Source organism: Puma concolor, chromosome B4 (assembly GCF_028749965.1).
Source record: "Puma concolor isolate L17-30 chromosome B4, mPumCon1.1.hap2, whole genome shotgun sequence".
Lineage (NCBI taxonomy): Eukaryota > Metazoa > Chordata > Mammalia > Carnivora > Felidae > Puma > Puma concolor.
The window spans coordinates 65,634,454-65,658,982 of record NC_141673.1 but is presented as its reverse complement, the minus strand read 5'-3'; the positions used below and the strand labels follow the sequence as shown (position 1 = coordinate 65,658,982).

Below are 24,529 nucleotides of genomic sequence, written 5' to 3'. Positions count from 1 at the left end.
AGTAATTTTTCAAAGTTACATAATTAATAGATTAGGGAAGCAAACCCAGATCTTTTCTCTTTCCACGATACCAATATTTCTCAAAATGGGGACCTTGATCACCTGAACTGATCATCTGGGCAGGGTGATGGGGTGGTGGTGGTGCTTATTGAAAATGTAGATTCCAGGGTGCTTTCCTAGACCTCTTGAATCAAAATCTTGTAGGATTCAGGATCAGTATTTTAAACAAATTCTCAGGTAAATCTTTCTGTCACTAAAGTTTAGGGAAAGAGGAGGAGGAATCAGGGGAATACTATAAACAAAGGCAAGAAAATGAGTTATATTTTGGGAGTGGTGAGTATTCCGAGACTTTTAGACCATAGATCTGTGAAAGGATACAGTGGAGGACAATACTGAAATTGCTGGCTTCTGAAAGATCATAAAAGGCACGTTAAGAAGTTTGGATTTTGGGGGGTGGGGTGAGGAGGGTAGGCAATGATAACCCATTGCAGATATTCTTCTGAATATATGTATTTTACACACACACACACACACACACACACACACACACACACAGAATAACTCTTAGGTCTCTTGTGGGCTATAATTAGTAACTCAGAACATACTATATATATGGATTATTTAATACTTAAATGTGTTAACTCCATATTAATTGGTTAATTTTAATTATTTTCCAATAGCCTTATTTTTTCATATCTTATGATTTTTTTTTTGCTCCTATAACCATCCTTATTACACATGTTTTTAATCATTTCTCTACACGCATTACAGAATGCCTACCATATCCATTCCTATAAATAACATTGTTCCCATATATATATAATGGTTATATGTTGTATATATAAGAGATGCAAATGACATAACATTGTGTAAGCTTAAGGTGGACAACGTGTTGATTTGATACATTTATATTGCAATATGATTACCACTGTAACCTTAGCTAACACCTCTATCACATCCCATAAGTATCTTTTTGGGGGGGGGTGGGGAGAGCAATCAAGATTTGGTTTTTGAGCAACTTTAAGTTTAAATACAATATTGTTGACTGTAATCACTATGCTATGCATTATATCTCTCCAATAAACCTTGGTTTTCACACCAGATCTTTCCTACTATTTTTCTGTCTATTCACACAGTCTTTTAGATTTTCTCCATAATTCTTCCTTATTGAAATCACATTTAAACTTCATATTAAAATCATAATTCAGTAATGAATTCTTGGAAACTTCAGAAAGTTCATAGTTTCATTTCACGCTTAGAGAAATTATTTTTCATGGATTTGTAAAAAATTTTTTCATGTTTATTTATTTTTGAGGTAAAGAGAGACAGAGCGTGAGTGGGGGAAGAGCAGAGAGGAAGGGAGACACAGAATCTGAAGCAGGCTCCAGGCTCTGAGCTGTCAGTCCAGAGCCCAACATGGGGCTCAAACTCATGAACGTGACATCATGACCTGAGTCAAAGTTAGAAGCTTAACCGACTGAGCCACCCAGGCTCCCCTATTGTTCATGGCTTTTTTTTTTTTCAATTTTTTTTTTAACGTTTATTTATTTTTGAGACAGAGAGAGACAGAGCATGAACGGGGGAGGGGCAGAGAGAGAGGGAGACACAGAGTCCAAAGCAGGCCCCAGGCTCTGAGCCATCAGCCCAGAGCCCGACGCGGGGCTCGAACTCACAGACCGCGAGATCGTGACCTGAGCTGAAGTCGGACGCTTAACCGACTGAGCCACCCAGGCGCCCCTGTTCATGGCTTTTTAAAGATAATTAATTTTATTAATGTAAACACTGAGTCTAGTAGTAACTGCTGAAGTATCTAATTATTTAAAATGCCCTCTCTAGAATCATGGCCATTCAAATCTTCTTACCTTTTGTTCCCACTCTCTTAGAAAATTCCACTTGTATTGATAAAATCTCTCCTCCCTCCTAAGGAATATTTTTTACAGTATTTGATATAGCATCACAATCCAAGGGAAGGTGCTTTACACTTACTGAGCATCCACTATGGGTCGATCATTGTGTTAGATTGTATTTATGTTTTAAAATTTACATTTAAATGTTTCATTATTTAAAATACATTATTAAAAAATAAAATAAAATACATTATTTCAGTTAATCTTTGCAACCATTCTTCGAAGTAAATATTATCACATCCATTTTACAAACAGCACAGTTGAGTCTCAGAGAGATTCAAAACTGGAAATCTGAGCCAAGATGTTCCCGACTTCAAAGTCTGTGTTTAAGAGAAAGCATGATTAAAATTTGGATATAAAATCATTATAGTTTCCTACTTCAAGGCAGCATTCTATACTATACCATACTATATAGTATAGTACTTTAGACTTACAGGACTTTGGAAATGAGCTTTTTGAATTCATATGTAGTAGCTCTACTACTTACTAGCTGTGTAACTTTGGCAAATAGGATGAACTTCCTGAATGATTCCTCGTCTACAAGTTAAATGCAATAATGTATCTAAAGTTTCTCTTCTTTGTAGATGCTTTATAACCTCTTGTGTATGTACGTAACTAGCTTTAAATCATTTATTTAGTTTCTCATTGTCCATGTAATGTTTCCTCAAAGAATTCTAGATTAAACAAGTTTGATTTCCCTACAAAACTTGTATTTCCTTTAGTCTATCAGTTTTCACTTTTTCAAGAGTGCAGTGATTCTCCTTTTATTACAGATTCCACCAGATTGCCTGGCATGGATGCCCTTCCTTGATGGGAGTTAGTGTTAAAATATCACCCTAGCATAGAATCCCTTCCAGACAACAGGAAATACTGTACATTTGGTTATTTGATTACATACCCTTATACTCCTTCAAAACTTTTGGGTGGATGCCATCTGGCCCTAATTTATGCCTCTGCATGAAGTTTTACTTGCCTTAAATCCACCTTCCATATTAGTGGCATTTTACTTCCCTTGTTAGGAATGTTTCAATTATCCTCTATCACATACAAAATAAAATACAAGTTCTTTAGCATGCCATTTAGGATTCTTTTTGACTTAGCCTATCTTTGCAGTCTTCTCTCTTGCCATATCCTGCTTATTCTTTGTATTCTACCAGCAACAAAGTGGTTTACACACACACACACACACACACACACACACACACACACACACGTACATGCACTGCTTTTACTTCCTTCTTTCCTGTGCTCTGCTAGACTCTCTGCCTCCAAAGGTCTGGATGTCTAGCAGTTTTACCTAACTCTCCTGTCTTCAGTCCTCTTCTGTATACTTTGTACATGTACCATCATTGTTCTTTCCACATATAATCACCTGTTTGTGTGGGTGTCTCTCTGAGTTGACTTTGAATGTCCTCAAGGCAGGGATATGGCTTGTCCACCTTTATATCCTGCCACCCTCAGTCCCCTAGGCCTAACACAGTCCCTAGCAAATAGTGGTTGCTATGTTCAGAAATGTTGATGAGTTAAATGATAAATCCTGACAGGTCACCATAATATTTAGTACCTTTGAGGACTTTCCTCAATATGTATGGAAATGAAATGTCTTATTATCATCATCTGGTCTAATTTTACATCCTCTCCATTCTTGCTTCTCAGATATATTACATTGATCTTGTGCTAATACAACTCTAAAACTATATTTTAGCATTTAATTATGGAATCTTCATTTACAGAGGTTCTACAAAGTGTTCTTTGCTCAAAAATAGTTTAGGGATGCCCGGGTGGCTCAGTTGGTTGAGCATCCAACATCAGCTCAGGTCATGATCTCAGTGGCATGGATTCGAGCCCCACATTGGGCTCTGTGCTGACAGATCAGAGCCTGGAGCCTGCTTTAGATTCTATGTCTCCTGCTCTCTCTGCCCCTCCCCTCTCTCAAAAAAAATAAACATAAAAATTTTTTTTAAAAAGATTATCTGGAACATATATATGATGGAATATTACCCAGCCATTAAAAATGGAATCTTGCCATTTGCAATTATGTGGATGGAGCTAAAGTATATTATGCTAAGTGAAATAAGCCAATCAGAGATAAATACCATATGATTTCATTCATATATGGAATTTAAGGATCAAAACAGATGAACACAGAGGGGGAAAAAGAGAGAAGCAAACCATAAAAAAGACTCTTAAGTCTAGAGAACAAACCGAGGGTTGCTGGAGGGAAGGCAGGTGGGGGGATGGGCTAAATGGGTGATGGGCACTAAGGAAGACACTTGTTGTAATGAGCACTCGGTGTTACATGTAAGTGATAGGTCACTAGATTCTACTCCTAAAACTAGTATTACACTACATATTAACTAACTAGAATTTAAATAAAAATAAAAACATGAAACAAACAAAAATAATGATATGAACATATAAAAATCAAAGTTTTCTATAAGGCAAAAAGCAGAATCAAAACACAAAGATTAAAAAAAGTAATAAAAATAAATTTTAAAAAAGTCCAGTAATATTCACATGTCCTGGAAGCTGAGCATAAACTTCACTCTCTGCCTGCCTAGCAGGGCCTATGTTTCTTCCTTTTACCCACACTTCTAGCTTATATATCCTTTCCTTGATATGAAGCTCTTGGCTAGAAAAGAGTTCCATCTCTAGGATCTGAGAGAAGTGTGTGTGAATTTGAATGGTAGATACAACTGCCCTGCTGTGGTCTTGACGTACAGAAATTTTCTATTTGCACTTGACAAGGTGGCACAAAATGCACTTTCATTATAGAAAACATACAATTTTCCAAATAACTACTTGATTGGGTGGGCATAATCAACATGAGTAGTAAGTGTGGTTTCATAAAGTGGAGCAAAAAAAAAAAAGGGCATTTTAAAATAACTTTTTGAATAGTATAGCTCCCTAAGTGAGGAAAGGAGACATTTTCATGTGTCCTTGTCTAGTCATTTTAAGCACCAGTAAGTTAATAGCTCTGTATCTTTTTGGGTTTTGTGCCGTGTAACGCCTTTTATACCTGTTGATTCTGTTGTTGTTTTTTGTGTATTAAATATTTTTTTTTTTATTTTGCTGGGGAAAAAAAAAAAAGGTCAAGGATTATTCAGTCTGGAAAGAGAACGCCAGGGGCGCCTGGGTGGCACAGTCGGTTAAGCGTCCGACTTCAGCCAGGTCACGATCTCGCGGTCCAGGAGTTCGAGCCCCGCGTCGGGCTCTGGGCTGATGGCTCGGAGCCTGGAGCCTGTTTCCGATTCTGTGTCTCCCTCTCTCTCTGCCCCTCCCCTGTTCATGCTCTGTCTCTCTCTGTCCCAAAAATAAATAAACGTTGAAAAAAAAATTAAAAAAAAAAAAAAAGAAAGAAAGAGAACACCAAAGACCGGTATAGAGTAAAATATTTGTCGACAAATCTGATTACTTATGCTTTGAAATGAAAAGTTCTGATTACATCTTGAATAAGTCTCTTTTATCTTGCTGTTCCAATCCTTAGTCTCAAATTAATTCAGTCCTTAAAAGTATAAATTTCATGAGAACAGGGTACTTTGTCTGCTTTATTCACTACTGTATCCTTAGCACCTAATACAATACTTGGCGCATAGTAGGCATTAATAAATGTTTGTTAAATAAATGGCATAAGTTGTTCCTGTAATTAATGATAACCCTTTCTAGTATAGGTTTTAGTGTGACCTCTTGTAATTTGAGGTGAAAGATATCCCCAAATTAATACGTTGGTAATCTCAAACATAAGTGCTAAGGATAGCAGGACAATTGTCGCTTTCCCTGACCTATTTCTGATATTTGCAATTTTTATTTTTATTTGTTTGTTTGTTTTTGAGAGAGAGAACACATGCAAGTGCAAGCACAGGAGGGGCAGAGGGAGAAGGAGAGAGAGAATCTTAAGCAGGCTCCATGCTCAGTGCAGAGCCCTACACAGCGCTTGATCTCACGACCATGAGATCATGACCTGGATCTGAGCTGAAATCAAGAGTCAGATGCTCAACTGCCTGAGCCACCAGTTGGCTGGCACCCCTATATTTGCAATCTTTTTTTTTTTTTTTTTTTTTTTTTTTTTGCAATTTTAAAAAATCAGGACCAGGACCTATTTCCTCCAAGTTGCTTCAGCAGCAAGGTTACCATGGCAACACCTTGTATATAACCTGCCATCTCCCATTTTAAGAATCATACATCTTCTGGTGAACTCAAGAAGATGAAAGAAATTTAGAAAAACTAAAAGCATTTTTAAGCTTTTGAAGTTGATATTTTGGAGATCAAAATGATCCACAAAATATATCTGAGCATCTCTGCTAGAGATATAAATGGATGAAATAGATCATATAACATTTTTTATTTCCAAAAAGATATATCTCCTTTTGCTATCTTAAATAGGCTTCATTCCACAGACCTTCTGTAAGAGAATGTTTTAGGGGCACCTGGGTGGCTCAGTTGGTTAAGCATCTGACTTTGGCTCAGGTCATGATCTCACGGTTTGTGAGTTTGAGCCCCGTGTCAGGCTCTATGCTGACAGCTCAAAGCCTAGAGCCTGCTTCAGATTCTGTGTGTGTCTCTCTCTGCCCCTCCCCCACTCACGCTCTGTCTCTCTCTCTCTCAAAAATAAGCACTAAAAAAAAGAGAGAAGGGCTCCTGGGTGGCTCAGTCGGTTAAGTGTCCGACTTCACTCAGGTCACGATCTCACAGTTTGTGAGTTCGAGCCCCTCGTCGGGCTCTGTGCTGACAGCTTGGAGCCTGAAGCCTCCTTCCGATTCTGTGTCTCCCTCTCTCTCTGCCCCTCACCTGCTCACACTCTGTCTCTCTCTGCTCTCAAACGTAAATGAACGTTAAAAATTTAAAAAAGAGAGAGAATATTTTAGAACATCTAATCCGACAAACATGTATATACTTATAGAGCAATGAAGGGAGGATATTTGAAATCAGGACTAAACCAGAAAACTGAACCTTCAATATTACATCTACCTTGCACGCTGGATCAGCCTGTAAGCAATGTACTTGTGGAATAAGTATCCCAGCCGAACTGTGTCCGTATGAAGTGTCTCAATTATGAGATTCCTAGCTGTTGTGTGTAGTTGTGAAGGAAGTCCAGAAGCTTTTGTGGCCTGATTTAAGAGTATCAGGTTCTTTCTCTGAGCCTCTACATCAACAAAATATCTCTGCTCTTTGAGCTCTTGGGGAGTGGAAGGGGGCACCAGCATCTTGGGTTTCTTGGTACCTGAAACTGAAGTCAGTATCCAGGACTTGTCTATAGGGGAGAACTTGGATTTCTGGTCCCATTCAGAAGATGAGATCTGTGATGTTTTGGGTAGTTTAGTTGTAAGAGAGGGTAGTGATGTTATAGGCTTCATGAGAGTCGGAATGTAAGGGGTTTGTGATACTGGTGTCCTGTAATTGGTGAGATAGGACTGAAATGTTCTAAATTGTTCCATGGCAATAGGATCATGGCATATCGGGATTTCTTCCAAAGTGTCAGACGCCTCTGATATTCGGAACTTCTTAGTGGTGAAAGGGGCTTGAGTTACCTTGAAATCAGTAGCACTGGGATGAACAAATGCTGAATTAGGTTTCAGAGAAGAAATAATTGCCAATCTTTCCTTACTTTTCTTGGAGACAGAAGAGGACAAATCTTTCAGGGGCTTTCCAGGAGTTGGAGAGGTCCATAATGTTGGAAGATGCCCAGGGGTGGGAGGGATCCACAGTGGGGAAGCTTGACGCTGCCCAAGGGGAGAAGGGGCTTGTAGATAGCGAGATTGATCACAGGTAGCAGCGGGCTGGAATGCCTGGGGCTGCTCAGAGAGTATTAAGGGTCTAGGTTCCAGGAGCTCCCCATGGATGGAAGAGGTTCCAGGAACCAAGGGCTTCCTAGGAGAAAGAGGAGCCAAGAGATCAGGAATCTGTGCAGAGGTGAGTGGGACTCCAGATATAGGGGGCTGCCTGGAGACCAGAGGGGCTTCTGATATCAGAGGTAGCTGAGGAGTCCTAGAGCCCCAAGAGGAAAAGAACTGCTGAAGGCCGAGAAGGGTCTCCAGTGTAAGAGGCTGCCCTGAAGTTGGCAGGGTCTCAGCTATGGGAAATTTCTCAGGAGTCAGTGGGACCTCTGGTGCTACAAACTCAACAGAGGTGGATTGACCTTTAGAAAACAGGGTCTGTTTAGAGGAAGGAAAAGTCTGTGGTGCAAGGAGTTTCCCAGGCTCAGAACGAATTCTCACTCCTAGTGATTTACCAGGGGCTTGGGAGAGAGGAGACTGTGATATCTGCAAAGGAATAGGAGAGACCTCCAATGCAGAGGATTTCTCAGCAATAGCAGCAGATGCTGGGGATTGCCTAGGAAGGACAGAAGCCTTCAATTTTTGAAGTGATCTAAGACTGGAAGGATCCAATGTGGGTAACTTCTTAGAAATGTGAGGAGCACTTGGTGTGACAGATTTATCAGTAACAGGCACAATCCCAACTTTCAGGGTATGTTCTAAAAGAGGATGGACACCAAGTGGTGAGAGCTGTTCATTAATGAGAGGTGCTCTTGATTTTAGGTCATCTACCCCCATGGGATGGGATTGCCCTGGAATGAAGGGAGCTCCCAAAGGCTGGACTTGCTCAAGGGTAAGGGGAAATCCTAAGACATGGGATTTGTCTGATTTATCTGATTCCCAGAAGTGTTCTGGAGAGAGAGAAATACCTAATGCTTGAGCCTGTTCTAAGGAGAGAGGGGCACCCAAAGCCTGGGTCTGTTCAGGGGTAAGAGTGACAGCTGGGACCCAGGCATTTTCTGGAGTGATAGGGATGCCCAATTTCTGGGCCTGTGATGCAGTGAGAGGAGACTCCCATGCATGAACTTTCTCAAGGGTGTGTATGAAACCCAAGCCCTGGCATTTCTCAGGGCTGAGGGTGACCAGCAATGCCTTGAACTGCTCAGGGGTGAGAGTGATCCCCAGTGCCTGTGCCTGCTCAGGGGTGAGAGTGATCCCCAATGCCTCTGCCTGCTGAGGGGTCAGAGTGATCCCCAGTGCCTGGGCCTGCTCAGTGGTGAGAGAGATCCCCTGTGCCTGGGCCTGCTGAGGGGTCAGAGTGATCCTCTGTGCCTGGGCCTGCTGAGGGGTCAGAGTGATCCCCAGTGCTTGGACCTGCTGAGGGGTCAGAGTGATTGCCTGGGCCTGGGCCTGGGCCTGCTCAGGGATGAAAGGGATCCCCCGTGCCTGGGTGTGCTCCAGGGTCATAGTGACCCCCTGTGCCTGGGCCTGCTCAGGGGTGAGAGTGACCCCCTGTGCCTGGGCCTGCTGAGGGGTGAGAGTGATCCCCCCTGCCTGTGCCTGCTGAGGGGTCAGAGTGATCCCCAGTGCCTGGGCCTTTTCAGGGGTGAGAGTGATCCCCTGTGCCTGGGTCTGCTCAGGGGTCATAGTGACCCCCTGTGCCTGGGTCTGCTCAGGGGTGAGAGAGATCCCCAGTGCCTGGGCCTGTTCAGGGGTCAGAGTGATCCCTTGTGCCTGGGCCTGCTGAGGGGTGAGAGTGATCCCCAGTGCCTGTGCCCGCTGAGGGGTCAGAGTGATCCCCAGTGCCTGTGCCTGCTGAGGGGTGAGAGTGATCCCCTGTGCCTGGGCCTTTTCAGGGGTCAGAGTGATCCCTTGTGCCTGTGCCTGCTCATGGGTGAGAGTGACCCCTTGTGCCTGGGCCTTTTCAGGGGTGAGAGTGATCCCTTTTGCCTGGGCCTGCTCAGGGGTCAGAGTGATCGCCTGTGCCTGGGCCTGCTGAGGAGTGAGAGTGATCCCCCCTGCCTGGGCCTGCTCAGGGGTCAGAGTGATCCCCTGTGCCTGGGCCTGCTGAGGGGTCAGAGTGATTGCCTGGGCCTGCTGAGGGGTGAGAGTGATCCCCCCTGCCTGTGCCTGCTCAGGGGTGAGAGAGATCCCCTGTGCCTGGGCCTTTTCAGGGGTGAGAGTGATCCCCCCTGCCTGTGCCTGCTCAGGGGTGAGAGTGATCCCCAGTGCCTGGACCTGCTGAGGGGTCAGAGTGATTGCCTGGGCCTGCTGAGGGGTGAGAGTGATCCCCCCTGCCTGTGCCTGCTGAGGGGTCAGAGTGATCCCCAGTGCCTGGGCCTGCTCAAGGGTGAGAGTGATCCCCTGGGTCTGGGCCTGTTCAGGGCTCAGAGTGATTCCCAGTGCTTGGGCCTGCTGAGATGTTAGAGTGATCCCCCCTGCCTGTGCCTGCTCAGGGGTAAGAGTGATCCCCTGTGTCTGGGCCTGCTCAGAAGTGAGAGTGATGCCCTGTGCCTGTGACTGCTCAGGAGTGACCATGATCTCCAGTGCCTGTGCCTGCTGAGGGGTGACAGTGATCTCCATTTCCTGTACTTGGTCAGGGGTGACAGTAATGCCCGGTGCCTTGACCCCCTCAGGGGTGAGTGTGATACCCTGTGCCAGGGTCTGCTCCTCGGTGAAGGTGAACCCCAGTTCATGGGCCTGCTCGGGGGTGAGCGTGATCCCCTGTGACTGAGATTGCTGAGGAATAACAGTGGTCCCCAGTGCCTGGGCCTGCTCATAAGTGAGGGTGATCCCCAATTCCTGGGCCTGCTTGGGGGTGAGAGTGATCCCATGTGCCTGTGCCTGCTTATCAGTGAAGGTGAACCCCAGTTCATGGGTCTGCTCAGGTATGAAAGTGATCCCCAGTGCCTGTTCCTGCTGAGGGGTGAGAGTGATCCCTTGTGCCTTGGCTTGCTGAGGAGTGACAGTGGTCCTGAGTGCCTGGGCCTGCTCAGGGGTGAGAGTGATTCCCAAGGCCTGTGCCTGCTGACGGGTGAGAGTGATCCCCTGTGCCTGGGCCTGCTCAGGAGTGAGAGGGATCCCAAGTGCCTGAGCCTGGTGAGGAGTGACAGTGATCCCCAATGCCTTTTGAAGAGTGTCAGTGATGCTCATTTCCTGGGCCTGCTCAGGGGTAAGACTGATCCCCAGTGCCTGGGCCTGTTCTGGGGCCACAGTGATGCCTAGTTCTTTGGTCTTTTGAGGGGTGATAGTGATCTCCAGTTCCTGGGCCTGTTGAGGAGTTAGAGTGAAGGTCTTTGTGGGAGACTGTCCAGAAATTGGAAAGGCCCCAGGTGATGGCGATTGTGTCGATGGAGAAGGAGTGATTGGTATAGGGTGCTTTCCATCAGCAAAATTTTCTAATGTCTTCAGATGTCCATGGAACACTTTTCTTTGGTGTAACTGGGATGCTACTTTCGGTATGCTCTTCCATTTGGGAGACACCGTCACTGAAGTTTGTCTGAACATCTTTTCTAGTGTGTCAGAACTTTTCTCATTGATCTTCCTCTGATCCTTTGTCTTTTTCTGCTTCTGCCTTCCATGGTCTTCTATGTTTCTCCTTGGCTTCTGCTTCTCTTCTTTCTCCCTATTTATTTCTAGCTTCGGGTGTCTCAGTCCCTTCTGAACTGGCCTCATCTGCTCCTCCTCCTCCTCCTCCAGGGGTACCAATTGTTCTTCCATTTCTTGATTCCATGCCTCCAGCTGCTGCTGTTTTGGCTTCTGATATCCTTTCTCTTTTCTTTGCATTTGCTCGACATCTTGTTCAGTCTGTTTTTGTTGTTCCTTCCATGCTTCCTCTTCCTGCCACCATTTCTGCTTCTGTTGCCTCTGCTTTCTCTCCTTCATTTGGAGCCATGACTCTTCCTTCTCCAATTTTTTACTTATCAGCTCATGGCTCTTCTTCCAGAAACTCCCTTCCTCTTGCAAATGGTGTTTGAGACCCTCACCAAATACTTTTTCTTGACCTTCTTGCAAATATTCATCCCACCTCTGTTTTTCCTTTTCCTTGTGGTCTCTCCCTACTGTTGAGGCTACTGGAGCATCTCTTTCACCTTCTATTTCAGTCAAGATCATTTGTATTAAATTGTCAATTAATGGGTCCATGCTCTTAGATGAGAGTAAGGTGCTAATTTCAGCCTTTGCACTAATTGGCTTCTGAAAATGCAATCCTGGCATAAATGAGACTTCCTTTTTTCGTTTCATAGGTTTCTCTCCAACTTGTCCTGCATTTTTTATGTCTTTGTATTCTCTCAAGATTTTTGCCACAGTTTCAGCCACAGTTTGGAAGTATTCCTCCATTTTTGCCTTTATGATTTCTAATTTTTCAACCTCTGCTGTTTTTAATAATAACTCCTCTTTTGGCACAGCCTTTTTATCCAAAGGCTTTCCTATGTTATCAATTTTCTCATTTAGGAAAGCCATTATAGCTTTTTGAAATTCTTCTAGCTTACTCTCTTCACTTTTGCCATCTGGGCTTTCTAGAACTCTGGTAGATTCTGAAGTCTCCTTTGCTATCCTAGATTGTGATTTAACAAGTTCAGGAGACTTGAATTTCTTGGCTAAGACTATGATATCCTCAGTTTTTCCCTCTTTGCTTGTGGTGGTTCTTGGAGAGATCTGACGTTTCTTCCCTTTTGTTTTCATTTTCTCAGAGGAATAACCAAGTTCAGTCAATTTGAATTGCTCTGCTTGGCTACTCATCTCACTTTTGCTCTCTTTGTCCATTGACTCAGTGGTGGGTTCTTCTTTACTCTCTGAAGAAATCTGGCTTTTGTCATGTGAATACTCAGGTTTGACCTTCCTGAGTCTTTCCCACATACTACCTGTTCCACTTTTGCCACTTTGTCTTTTTGTGTCAGTAGAAGGGTAGTCAGTAGGGACATAGCGACTTTTTGATTCTGCGAATGACTTTGGTTTGGCTTCAGAAAAGGGTTTCCTTTCTTTTCTATTATTTTCCAGTGCCTGTAGCTCCAAGTCATGATCAAGTTTGGTCTCTTTCTGTTTACCTTTATCATCACTAAGATGTGATCCAGAGGTCTCATCCATAGATGAGCCTTTAATTTGCTTTTTCTTCTGTGATTGATACTGGTCATCATCTTTCTTCAGTGACACCTTATCTTCAGTGATACCTTCAGAAGACTCTTTTTGGTTTTTTTCAGATAAAGGGTATTGTCGTTCAATTAAATCTGGGGTCATTTCAGCTGGGGCTGTATATGAAAATGCTGAGTCCCACTGGATCCCCAAGGCTTTGGTCTCTTGTGTTTGGGCCTCGTCTATAATGTTTTCAAATTCTTTAGCCAAAATATTTTCCATACTGTCTTCTATGTCAGTTTTGCTAATGGCAATGGATGATTGTGGAGAAAGCTCAGGCAACGCTTTCAAGGTTGATGTGGGTAATGCTGTAGGTAGTTGTTGCTCTACAATACCTTTGGACCAAATAAATTGTTCATATTTTTCTTCTGCATCTTGAAGTTTCTGCTGAAGTATTTCATTTTGTTCACTGAGATCTCGTATTATTTTCAGAGAGAGCTCTTTTTCTTTTTCACTTGTCTCATTTATATACATATTAGCACTTTGGAGGGTAAAAACTTTTACTTCATCATTTAGTGTATTCAAAGCTTTAGAAAGGTTTACTATTGTTGATGATATATATTTAATAGCATTGTTTTCCAATTTATTGAACATTGCAGTGTTTATGAGTTCCTGTAGCATATCTTGGATTTCTGAAACCTTTGTATTTGTTGCAAATTCATCACTAATCATCTGATCTGGTCTTAAAGCATGAGCTGTTGCAGGTCGCTTTATAACCCTTTCTTTCCAAGATTTCCATAGAGTACCTCTAGATGCTGGAGGAAAAAAACCACAAAACATAAAATAATGAGATTGCATTTCTTCTTCTGTGTGGTGCTCTATCTATGCTAAAGCCTAGGACTTTAGCCTAAATTATGGATAGGTATAGGATAAAGATTCATCATAAAGTTTTGGCTCCAATGGGGCACCTGACTGGCTCAGTCTATAGAGCATATGACTCTTGATCTCAAGGTTGTGAGTTTGAGCCCCACGTTGGGTGTAGAGATTACTTAAGAAGAAAAAGAAAAAAAAAAAGATTTTATTTTTATTTTATTTATTTATTTTTTTTGAGAGAGAGAGAGAATATCTTAAGCAGGCTCCACACTCAGCATGGAGCCCAATGCAAGGCTCAGTGTCACAACTGTGAGATCATGACCTGAGCTGAAATCAAGGGTCAGATGCTCAACTGACTAAGCCACATGGGTGCCCCTAAAAATAAAATCTTAAAAAAAAAACAACAAAAAAACCTTTACCTCCAAAGTAAATAGTATTATTTTTTCCCACAATTACCTAGAATTTTGCTTCCAAAATTTAGTCTTTAGTCTTTAGTTATGATCTCAGCTTACCTTCAGTTATAAGTTTGGGATTAGATATAACATAAGCCAAAACTTTCCTTTGGCTTTGATTATGCTTGGTGCTTTCCATTTTCTTTCTTAGGTTCCTGTCCTTCTTTTCTCACTTTTCTGAATCACAGTTAGTCTTGGTTCTTTCAGAAGAGTCACAAAAGAGCAGAAAAAAGTCAAACATTTGAAGGGATTTCCAGAATGGCTGAATGAGAAATTCGGCAAAATTTTTTCCCATAAAAGCAATGATAAAACTTGACAAAACTGCCCAAGCCAATGATTTTAGGACTTTGGAAATTGACTGCAAGCATACAACAAAATGGTAAGCATTTTTTTCAAGAAAAATTACTAAACTTCAGTAAGAACTGGAAGTCTGTGATGTTTTAGCCTGGAGCTTCTTCTGTTTCCAACTCCCCCAAGCCATGTTACCTGGTAGTTCTACAAGAGTGAGTCAAGCCTTGAAGCTCTACTGCCTGAGGGGGCTGATTTGATCTGGAATAAAGCAGGGAAAAAACACATGCCTAGGGACGTTGTCTAAAACAATACTTCCTTAACTCACACACAGATCCATTAGTAAAGAATAGAAGCCTTACTGGATCAATCGGGATCACTTAATGATTGGCCAGTTATTGACCACTAAGTTATGCTGACCCAAAGATGACCCCTAGGAATTCAAGCTTTAAAATATAAACAAAAATGAGGGAAAAAAAAGAACTGAGCAAAGATGTCAGCAGCCACACACTGTTGGGGAGACAGACTTTACTGCATTAATCCAGACAAATCACTAAAAAGCAAAGGAAAAAAGGAGCAAAAAGAAACCCTGGAGGTTATAGGGGAAGTCAGACTCTAAAGTTGCTATAATATGTCATCTAAAATGTCCAGTTTTGGGGGTGCCTGGATGGTTCAGTCGGTTAAGAGTCCAAGTCTTGATTTCAGCTCAGGTCATGATCTCATGGTTCATGAGTTCAAGTCCTGCATCTGGCTCTGTGCTAACAGCACAGACCCTGCTTGGGATGCTCTCTCTCCCCCCCTCTCATTGCCCCTCCCCAACTTGCTCTCTTTCTGTCTCAAAAATAAATAGATAAACATTAAAAACACTTAAAAAAATAAACTTTTTAAAAAAATATTGAGGAAATAATAATGGCCAAATCATCCCAAATTTGATGAAAAACATTAATCTACACATTCAAGAAGATCATTGAGCTCTAAGATAAATACAAAAAGATCCATACCTAGATACATCATAGTCAATTGTTGAAAGCCAGACAAAGAATCTTTAAAGTAAAAAGATAAAAATGACTTATCACAATCAAAGGAGACTAAAAAATCAAAGCATAGGGGAGCCATAGTAAATTTAACAGCTTACCACTGATTAGAAACAAGAGGCCCAAACACAGTGGGATGACTATTCAAAGTGGTGAAAGAATAATACTGCTAACCGAGAATTCTATATCCAGGAAAACTATCCTTCAAAAAATGAAGGTAAAACATCCATTCCCTGAAATAACACTCTTCCCAAAGTACCATGCACATGCAACTCTCATAACCATCCTCATTATAAGTGTCTTTAAAGACTTCTCTAAATGGATTACAGAATTTCTATTACATCCATTCCTTGAAATAACACTCTTCTCAAAGTAGTATGCACATACAGCTCTTGTAAGCATCCTTATTGCATGTGTTTTTAAACAGTTCTCTAAATATATTACATTATTCACTGAAATAACACTCCTGTAAATGTGGCTTGCAGTGAACACTCATATATCCATGTGTTTTCAACACTTCTGTAAATGTATTACAGAATTTCTATCAGATCCATTCCATTAAATAACTATTTTCAAAGTAATCAAAGGATGTAACCTGTTATTTTTCTTTTTAATGAAGGCAAGAAATAAGACATACAGATGGCAACTAAGGATATGAAAAGATGTTCAGTGTCATCTGTCATTAGAGAATTGGAAACTGTTGTAGCCACTCTGGAAAGCACTATGGAGATTCCTTAGAAAGTTAAAAATAGAACTACCTTACAACCCAGCAATTGCACTACTAGATATTTACCCAAAGGATACAAAAATACTGATTCGAAGGGACACGTGCACCCCAATATTTATAGCAACATTATCAGTAATAACTAAATTATGGAAAGAGCCCAATTGTCCATTGACTGATGAATGGATAAAGAAGATGTGCGATATATATACAATGGAATATTACTCAGCCAAAAAAAAGAATGAAATCTTGTCATTTGCAACAATATTGATGGAGCTAGAGTGTATTATGCTAAGTGAAATAAGTCAGAGAAAGACAAGTACCATATGATTTCATTCATGTGGAATTTAAGAAACAAAACAGATGAACATAGGAGAAAGAGAAAACCAAAAAAAAAAAAAAAAAAAGGAGGAAGACAAACCATAAGAGACTGTTAACTATAGAGAACAAACTGAGGGGAGGGGCACTGTGTAAGGAATAGTCTAAATAGGTGATGGGTATTAAGGAGGGCACTTGTGATAAGCACTGGGTGTTATATGTAAGAGATGAATCACTAAATTCTACTTCTGAAACCAATTTATATTACATGTTAACTAACTAGAATTTAAGTAAAAACTTGAAAAAAAAAAGAATTGCAAATTACAACAATGAAATATGTTACACATTTCTGAAAATGGCTAAATCCAAAAAACCAATAATGCCAATTGCTAACAAGTACAGGGAGTGACAAGAACTCCTGTTGAAAAACGGTGGGAATGAGAAATGGTACATCTACTTGGAAAGACAGTTTGGCAGTTTCTTTTTTTTTTTAAAATTTTTTTTTTTTTTTCAACATTTATTTATTTTTGGGACAGAGAGAGACAGAGCATGAACGGGGGAGGGGCAGAGAGAGGGAGACACAGAATCGGAAACAGGCTCCAGGCTCCGAGCCATCAGCCCAGAGCCCGACGCGGGGCTCGAACTCCCGGACCGCGAGATCGTGACCTGGCTGAAGTCGGACGCTCAACCGACTGCGCCACCCAGGCGCCCCAGTTTGGCAGTTTCTTACAAAGTTACTTACAAAGTAATGTAATCTTATCAAATGATCTAGCCATCATGCTCCTAGGTTTTTACATAATTAATTCGAAAACTTATGTCCATGAGAAAGAGTGTGTGTGTGTGTGTGTGTGTGTGTGTGTGTGTGTGTGTGTATGGCAGTTTTATTCTTAGTCACCAAAACCTGGAAGCAACCACATAAACAAGCTGTGGTGCATCTGTACAATGGAATATTATTCAGCAGTAAAAAGAAATAAGCTATTAGGCCACAAAAAGATAGGGAGGAACCTTAAATGTATATTGCTAAGTGACAGAAGCCAGTCTGAAAAAGCTACATACTACATGATTCCAATTATATGATATCCTTGGAAAACCAAAACTATGGAGACATAGGGGCACCTGGGTGGCTCAATCAGTTAAGGGTCCGACTTCGGCTCAGGTCATGATCTCACAGCTCGTGAGTTTGAGCCCGGCATCGGGCTCTGTGCTGACAGCTCAGAGCCTGGAGCCTGTTTCACATTCTGTGTCTCCCTCTCTCTCTGACCCTCCCTTGTTCATGCTCTGTCTCTCTCTGTCACAGAAATAAGTAAACGTTAAAAAAAAAAATTAAAAAAAAAAACTATGGAGACATAAAAAATTATCAGTACCAGGGACTTGGGGAAAGAGGGGAAGAATACATAAGTGAATCACAGGGCATTTTTAGGGTGGAAAAACTATTCTGTATGATACTATAAGGGCGGATACATGACAATATACATTTGTCAAACCCAGTAGAACTCTATAGCACAAAGAGTGAAACTTAATGTATACAAAATTTTTAAATACCCTTTTAAGAGGTCAGGGGATCCCAGGAAGGAATGTAGACTGTGATATGACAATCTAACAATATAAGAAATGTATGACACAACCTCATTGAAAGGAATGAGAGGATGAAGGGAGTGCTGACCTATAAGTAACCGGAAATGAATGGAGTCTGTAAGACTGAAGACAAAGTGCTGTACTCTAGTTGATAAGTTATTTCCCACTAGGGTATGGGTTAATAATTCTGATACTGCTATGCATGTATACTGGAATCGAGCAATTAAGTGAAGTAGATGGTAGGAGCAAGTTTCTTATTGTTTGTCATAATTTATAGATAAGCAAGGGGAAGAAACTGGAATGGTCTATGTGTGATAATGAATTAAAATTAGAGAAATCTCTATAAACTTATGTTTAGTTTAAAGTAGTTACAGATGATAATATATATACATATTAATAGATATGTGTAACTGCATTGGCTCTACACACACACACACACACACACACACACATACATATATATATTTTGTTGTTGTTGTTGTTGTTGTTGTTGTTGTTCTGTCGAATGAGAGGACTGAACAGAAATGACAGCCCAGTAGCAATGAACACACACCTAGCAACCAGACCTTGCTTTTTAATACTATTCTCTACTAAAAGTAACCAGAAATCCTTGAAGAAATGACAGATTATAAGACTGGAGCAGGATATATTCGAGATGAACCTGAAGCATCTTGTAGTGCCAGAAAGTAGGGAAGTGCTAAAAAAATAAAAAAGAAAGGGGCACCTGGGTTGCTCAGTTGGTTGAGCGTCTGACTTCGGCTCAGGTCATCTCACAGCTTGTGAGTTCAAGCCCTGCGTCTGGCTCTGTGCTAACAGCTAAGAGCCTGGAACCTGCTTTGGATTCTGTTTCTGTCTCTCTCTCTCTCTGCACTGCCCTGTTCATGCACTGTCTTTCTCTTTCTCTCAAATATAAATGAACATTAAAAAAATTATTTAATAATAATAAAAATAAAGAAAGAAAAAAAAAGAAAAAGCCACATCGATGAGGTTATGTTAAAGGGGCACAGGAACCAACTGAAAGAGGTCCCAACGGCCAAAACTAGAACAACTTAAGCAAGTAAATAAAGTGGTATTGGATTATAACTCAAAGTCCAAAAAAAATCTGAGTTCATTTTGAGATAAATAATTGAATAAATTAATAAATGAGGAAGAAGAGACAAATTATAGTACATAAGAACTTCAAATAATTTATGTAGATATTCATCCTAAAAGAAAGGGAGCACAACTCCCTTTTCCTTAAGTATGGGCTGCACATATAGACTTATTTTAAAAAGCAAAGTATGGAAAATGAGGAAAAAGAGTAACTTTACAGTGGAGAAACCTGACAAGCACTACTTTAGCCACGTGGTCAAGGTCAACATTGAGTCATTTGATAGTACATACCCTTGAAATTGTATGATGACAATGGTACTTTACCTCTGTGATCTTTCTCCTCAAAATCCATAACCCCAGAGTAAATGTGAGAAAAACACCAGACAAATTCCCATAGGGGAGCATCTTATAATATATCTGACTGGTGCTCCTCACATGTGTCAGGAACATCAAACAGAAGGAAAAGTCTATGAAATTGTCACAGCCAAGAAAGCCTAAGAAGACATGACAATTAAATGTAATTAGGTACCCTGGATGGAATCCTGAAACAAAAAAGGACATTAGGTAAAAACAAGGAATTATGACTACAGTCCATAAATTATGGACTTTAGTTAATAATGTGTCAATACTGGTTTGTTAATTATAACAAATGTATCATACTAATGTAATATATTTGTACTAGGGGAAACTATGGAGAAATATGGAATTCTCTGTACTATTTTCTCACTTTTTTTTATAAATCTAAAACTACCTTAAAAAAATAAAGTCTATTAAAAAATGAAAGTGAAATAAAGACATTCTAGATGAGCAAAACGGAAAGAATTTGCTGCTAGTAGACCAGCCTTATAAGAAAGACAAAGAAGTCCTTCAGGTGGAAAGGAAATGATACCAGAGGATAACTCAAATTCACACAAAGAAATAAAGAGCACAAGTATATGTAGGTAAAAATATGCTTTCTTTTCCTCTCTTAACTGATTAAAAAGACAATCATATAAAACAATAATTATGAACTATGTTGTTGGGCTTATGATACATACAAATGTAATATATATGACAAAATCCAAAGGAGGGGAAGAGAATGGAGCTAATGGAGCAAAAATTCTATATTTTGCTTGTATTAAGTTAGCACTAATCTGAAACAGATTGTGATAATTTTTTTAAGTGTATTTATCTTGAGAAAGAGAGAGAGAAAGTGAATGGGGGAGCGACAGAGAGAAAGGGAGAGGGAGAATCCCAAGTAGACTCCACACTGTCAGTGCAGAGCTCAACATGGGGCTCAAACTCACCAATGGTGAGATCATGACCTGAGCCAAAATCAAGAGTCCAATGCTTAACCAACTGAGCCACACAGGCGCCCCTGGTTGTGATAATTTAAAATGTGTGCTGCAATCCCTAAAGAGCTACTAAGGGAATTACTCCAAAAATATAGGGGGAAAATGGAATTAAAATGGTACACTAGAAAATATTTGTTTAACACAAAAAGTAGTAAAAGAAGAACAGGAGAACAAAGAGATGAGACATGGAAAATAAACAGCAACACAACACATATAAATCCAATCATATCAATAATTACATTAAATATGAAAGAATTAAATACTCGAAAGTGAAAGATTGCCCAATTTTATGTGTATTTGTGTATTTTTTTGTGTGTATATATATTTAAAAGCCAACACGATCCAATGATAAGCAACATATCTTAGATTCGATCTTGCACAGTAACCACAGGGGAGCTGGAGAGAATAGACTAATATCAAACAAAATAGACTTTAAGACAAAAAAAATGGTTCTAGATACAATGAGGGACATTTTATAATGATAAAAAGATCAGTTCATCAGTAAGCTATCACAATATGAACATATATGCACTAATAACAGAGCCTTAAAATATAGGAAGCAAAACCAGACAGAATTAAAGAGAAATAGCTAACTCAGTAATAGTAGTTGGGAAGTTCAATATCCCACTCTTTTTTTTTTTTTTTTTTTTTTTTTTTTAAATTTTTTTTTTTTTTCAACGTTTATTTATTTTTGGGACAGAGAGAGACAGAGCATGAACGGGGGAGGGGCAGAGAGAGAGGGAGACACAGAATCGGAAACAGGCTCCAGGCTCTGAGCCATCAGCCCAGAGCCCGACGCGGGGCTCGAACTCACGGAGTGCGAGATCGTGACCTGGCTGAAGTCGGATGCTTAACCGACTGCGCCACCCAGGCGCCCCTATCCCACTCTTAATAATAGAACAACTAGACAGAAAATCAGTAAGGATATATACAGAAGACTAAAACAACAATATAAACCAACTGTAGAACACTCCACCCAACAAAAGCAAAATATATCTTTTCAAACACACACTGAACATTCTCCAGGATAGACCATATGGTAGGCTATAAAGCAAGTCACAATAAATGTAAAAGGATTGAAAGAATACAAAGTATGTTCCACAAAATACTTCACATGGGGTAGATAGATACATAGATATACAGATAACGATAATTTCCTACTGGTTCTGCTTCTCTGGTTGAACACTAACCAATACAAGCTTTTGTTTTTGTTTTAAGTTATTTATTTATTTATTTATTTATTTATTTATTTATTTATTTTTAGTAATCTCTATACCCAATGAAGGGCCCAAACTCATGACCCTGAGATCAAGAGTCACATGCTCCTCTGCCTGAGCCAGCCAAGCACCGCCCCCCCATACAAGTTTTTAATACGACACTAAAACCATGAACCACAAAAGAAAATATTGACAAATTGATTTGGCTTCATCAAAATCAAAAACCATTGGCCTTCAAATGCCCCATTAAGAAAATGAAAAGTCAAACCAAAGATTAAGAGAAAATGTTTGAAAATCACGTTTCTTTCTTTTTTTTTTTTTTTAATGTTTCTTTATTTTTGAGAGAGACAGAGAGAGATAGAGTGTGAGTCAGGGAGAGGCAGAGAGAGAGGGAGACACAGAATCTGAAGCAGGCTCCAGGCTCTGAGCTTGAACCCATGAACCACAAGATCATGACATGAGCTGAAGTCAGACACTTAACCAATTGAGCCATTCAGGCGTCCCTGAGAATCACATTTCAAGACTTGTATTCAAAATACACAAAGGACTCTTAAAACTCAATAATAGAAATGGGTAAGCATTTGAATAGTCATTTCAGCGCAATAAATATAAGAATGACTAATAAGCACCTGGATAGATGCTCAACATCATCAGTCTTTAGGGAAATACAATTTAAAACCACAATGGAGAAGGGAAGTAGTGCTTGGGTGGCTCAGTTGGTTGAGAGGCGGACTTCAGCTCAGCGCATGATCTCACAGTTTGTGAGTTCTAGCCCTGCATCAGGCTCTCTACTGTCAGTGTGGAGCTTTGGATCCTCTGTCCTCCTCTCTCTCTGCACCTCACCCACTCATGCTCTCTCTCTCAAAAATAAATAAACATTAAAAAAATAAATAAAACCACAATGGGATACCACTTCACACCTCTTGGAAAGGCGATCCTAAAGAAGTCCATAAAAAGTGTTGAGGATGTGGAAAAACTGGAACCTTAATACATTGCTGATGGGAACGTAAAATAGTGCTGTCATTTGAGCAATAAGCTAACAATTTCTTTAAAAGATACGCATAAACTTACCAGCAATAGGTAAATGACCCAGAAATTCTACTCCTGGGTATCTACCCAAAAGAAATGAAAACATACATCCACACAAAGACTTATACATCTGGGTTTATAGCAGCATTATTCATAAAAGTCAAATGTCAAAATAATCTGAATGTCCATGAACTGGTGAGTAGGTAAACAAAATGTGGTATATGCAAAAAATGATATACAATTGGTCATAGAAAGGAAGAAACTACTGATACATCCTATAACATGGCTGAACCTCAAAACCATTATTTAAGTAAAAGAAACCACATATAAAAGACTACGTATAATATGATTCCATCTTATGAAGTGTCCAAAAAAGGCAAACTTATTGAGACAGAAAATAGATTTGTGTATGTTTGGAACATACACAAATGTTGTGTGTGTGTTTGGAACATACACAAATGTTGTGTGTGTGTGTGTGGGTGGGTGGGAGTGAGGATTGACTGCAAAAGGGCATGAGGGATCTTTTTTGGGATGAAGGAAATGTTCTAAAATTGAATTGTGGGGAGGGGGGCAGTGGTGGTGGCTGTCTGGCTCAGTCAGTAGAGCATGAGACTCTTGATCTCTGGGTCATGACTTCAAGCCCCATGCTGGGTATGGAACCTACTTTAAAAAATAAATAAAATAAAATAAAATAAAATAAAATAAAATAAAATAAAATAAAATAAAATAAAATATTGTGGTGATAGCTACAAAACTCTAAATTTACAAAAATCATTGAATTTTACATTTAACATATGTGAGTTTTATGGTATGTAACTTTTACTTTAATAAAGCCATTTTTTAGAAAAAGTCAAATCTGTTTCCAATGTCTTAAAGCACCCTTACTCATTTTTTTCTTTTGTCTCTTCTTTTCTTCAAATAAAGATACACTAATTCTACTCAGTATCTTGACATTGCTCTCAATAGCTTTGTACATTTCTGGTAAAAACTCCATTTTTGCTATCCAGTGATGGTGTTCCTCAATATCAATTGCAGTCATCTCAGACAAAATGGCATCTTGAAGAGAGCAAAAGAAAATTATTTTTGTGCAGAAAAATTATTATAATCATATAGGCTTATAATATTGGCTAACTACTTCATACTATAGTATTGAGGAATATAGGTGTCTCACACTGATTGCTCTTCCGAGGCTTTTCTCTATGAAGAAATGAAGAAGGATGAGGCTTGGAATAGAAAGCTGAACAGTAAATCTTGGACATGAAAATACTCTGGTAACTAAAATGTGAACATGTATTTTAATATTGAGGAACTAAACCTCAACTCCTTTCATAAGTTGTCTAGTATTTTAAAACCTTCATTATATGAGATTTCTTGCAACTTAATGAAATTATTCTTTTTGTATTCTTAGCTTATTCATTCTTTCATTCAACCAAATGTCTCCTTTGTCATGTATTGTTCTAGATGTTGAGGATACAACACTGAATAAAACAAGTTCCCTGACTTCATACTGCTTGCATTCTAGTGAAAGGAGACACACAAAACACAAAAATATAAACATTAATTATATAGTATGGCAGATCATAAGAAATGCTACAGACAAAAATAAAAAATAAAGAGGAATGGACAGTGCCAGGGAGTAGGGAATGGAGATGGTCAGAGAACACATCATTTTAAAGTGAGATATAAGCAGAAAATGAGCCACATGGCTACTTGTGGACAGTGTTCCAGGCAAAGGAATAGTAAGCATAAAGACACTGGGCAGAGGCATACTGGCATGCTTGAAGAGAAGCAAGGAGCCCAGAATAGCTGGCACTAAGTAAGCAAGACTACATAGTGCTTACTTTATTCTTACTGAAACAGTGG

The 24,529-nt window shown here is 40.0% G+C and overlaps 1 protein-coding gene across 1 annotated transcript in view; it reads right to left on the bottom strand.

Moving 5' to 3' along the window:
• The window catches only part of FAM186A (family with sequence similarity 186 member A), a 78,089-nt gene that overhangs the window by 12,419 nt on the left and 41,141 nt on the right, over positions 1-24,529 (bottom strand). The window contains exons 3-4 of the mRNA XM_086713417.1: positions 23,552-23,722; positions 6,876-13,545 (exon numbers count right to left, since the gene is read on the bottom strand). Coding sequence (XP_086569543.1) covers positions 6,876-13,545; positions 23,552-23,722 — 6,841 coding nt within the window. The remainder of the gene's footprint in view (positions 1-6,875; positions 13,546-23,551; positions 23,723-24,529) is intronic.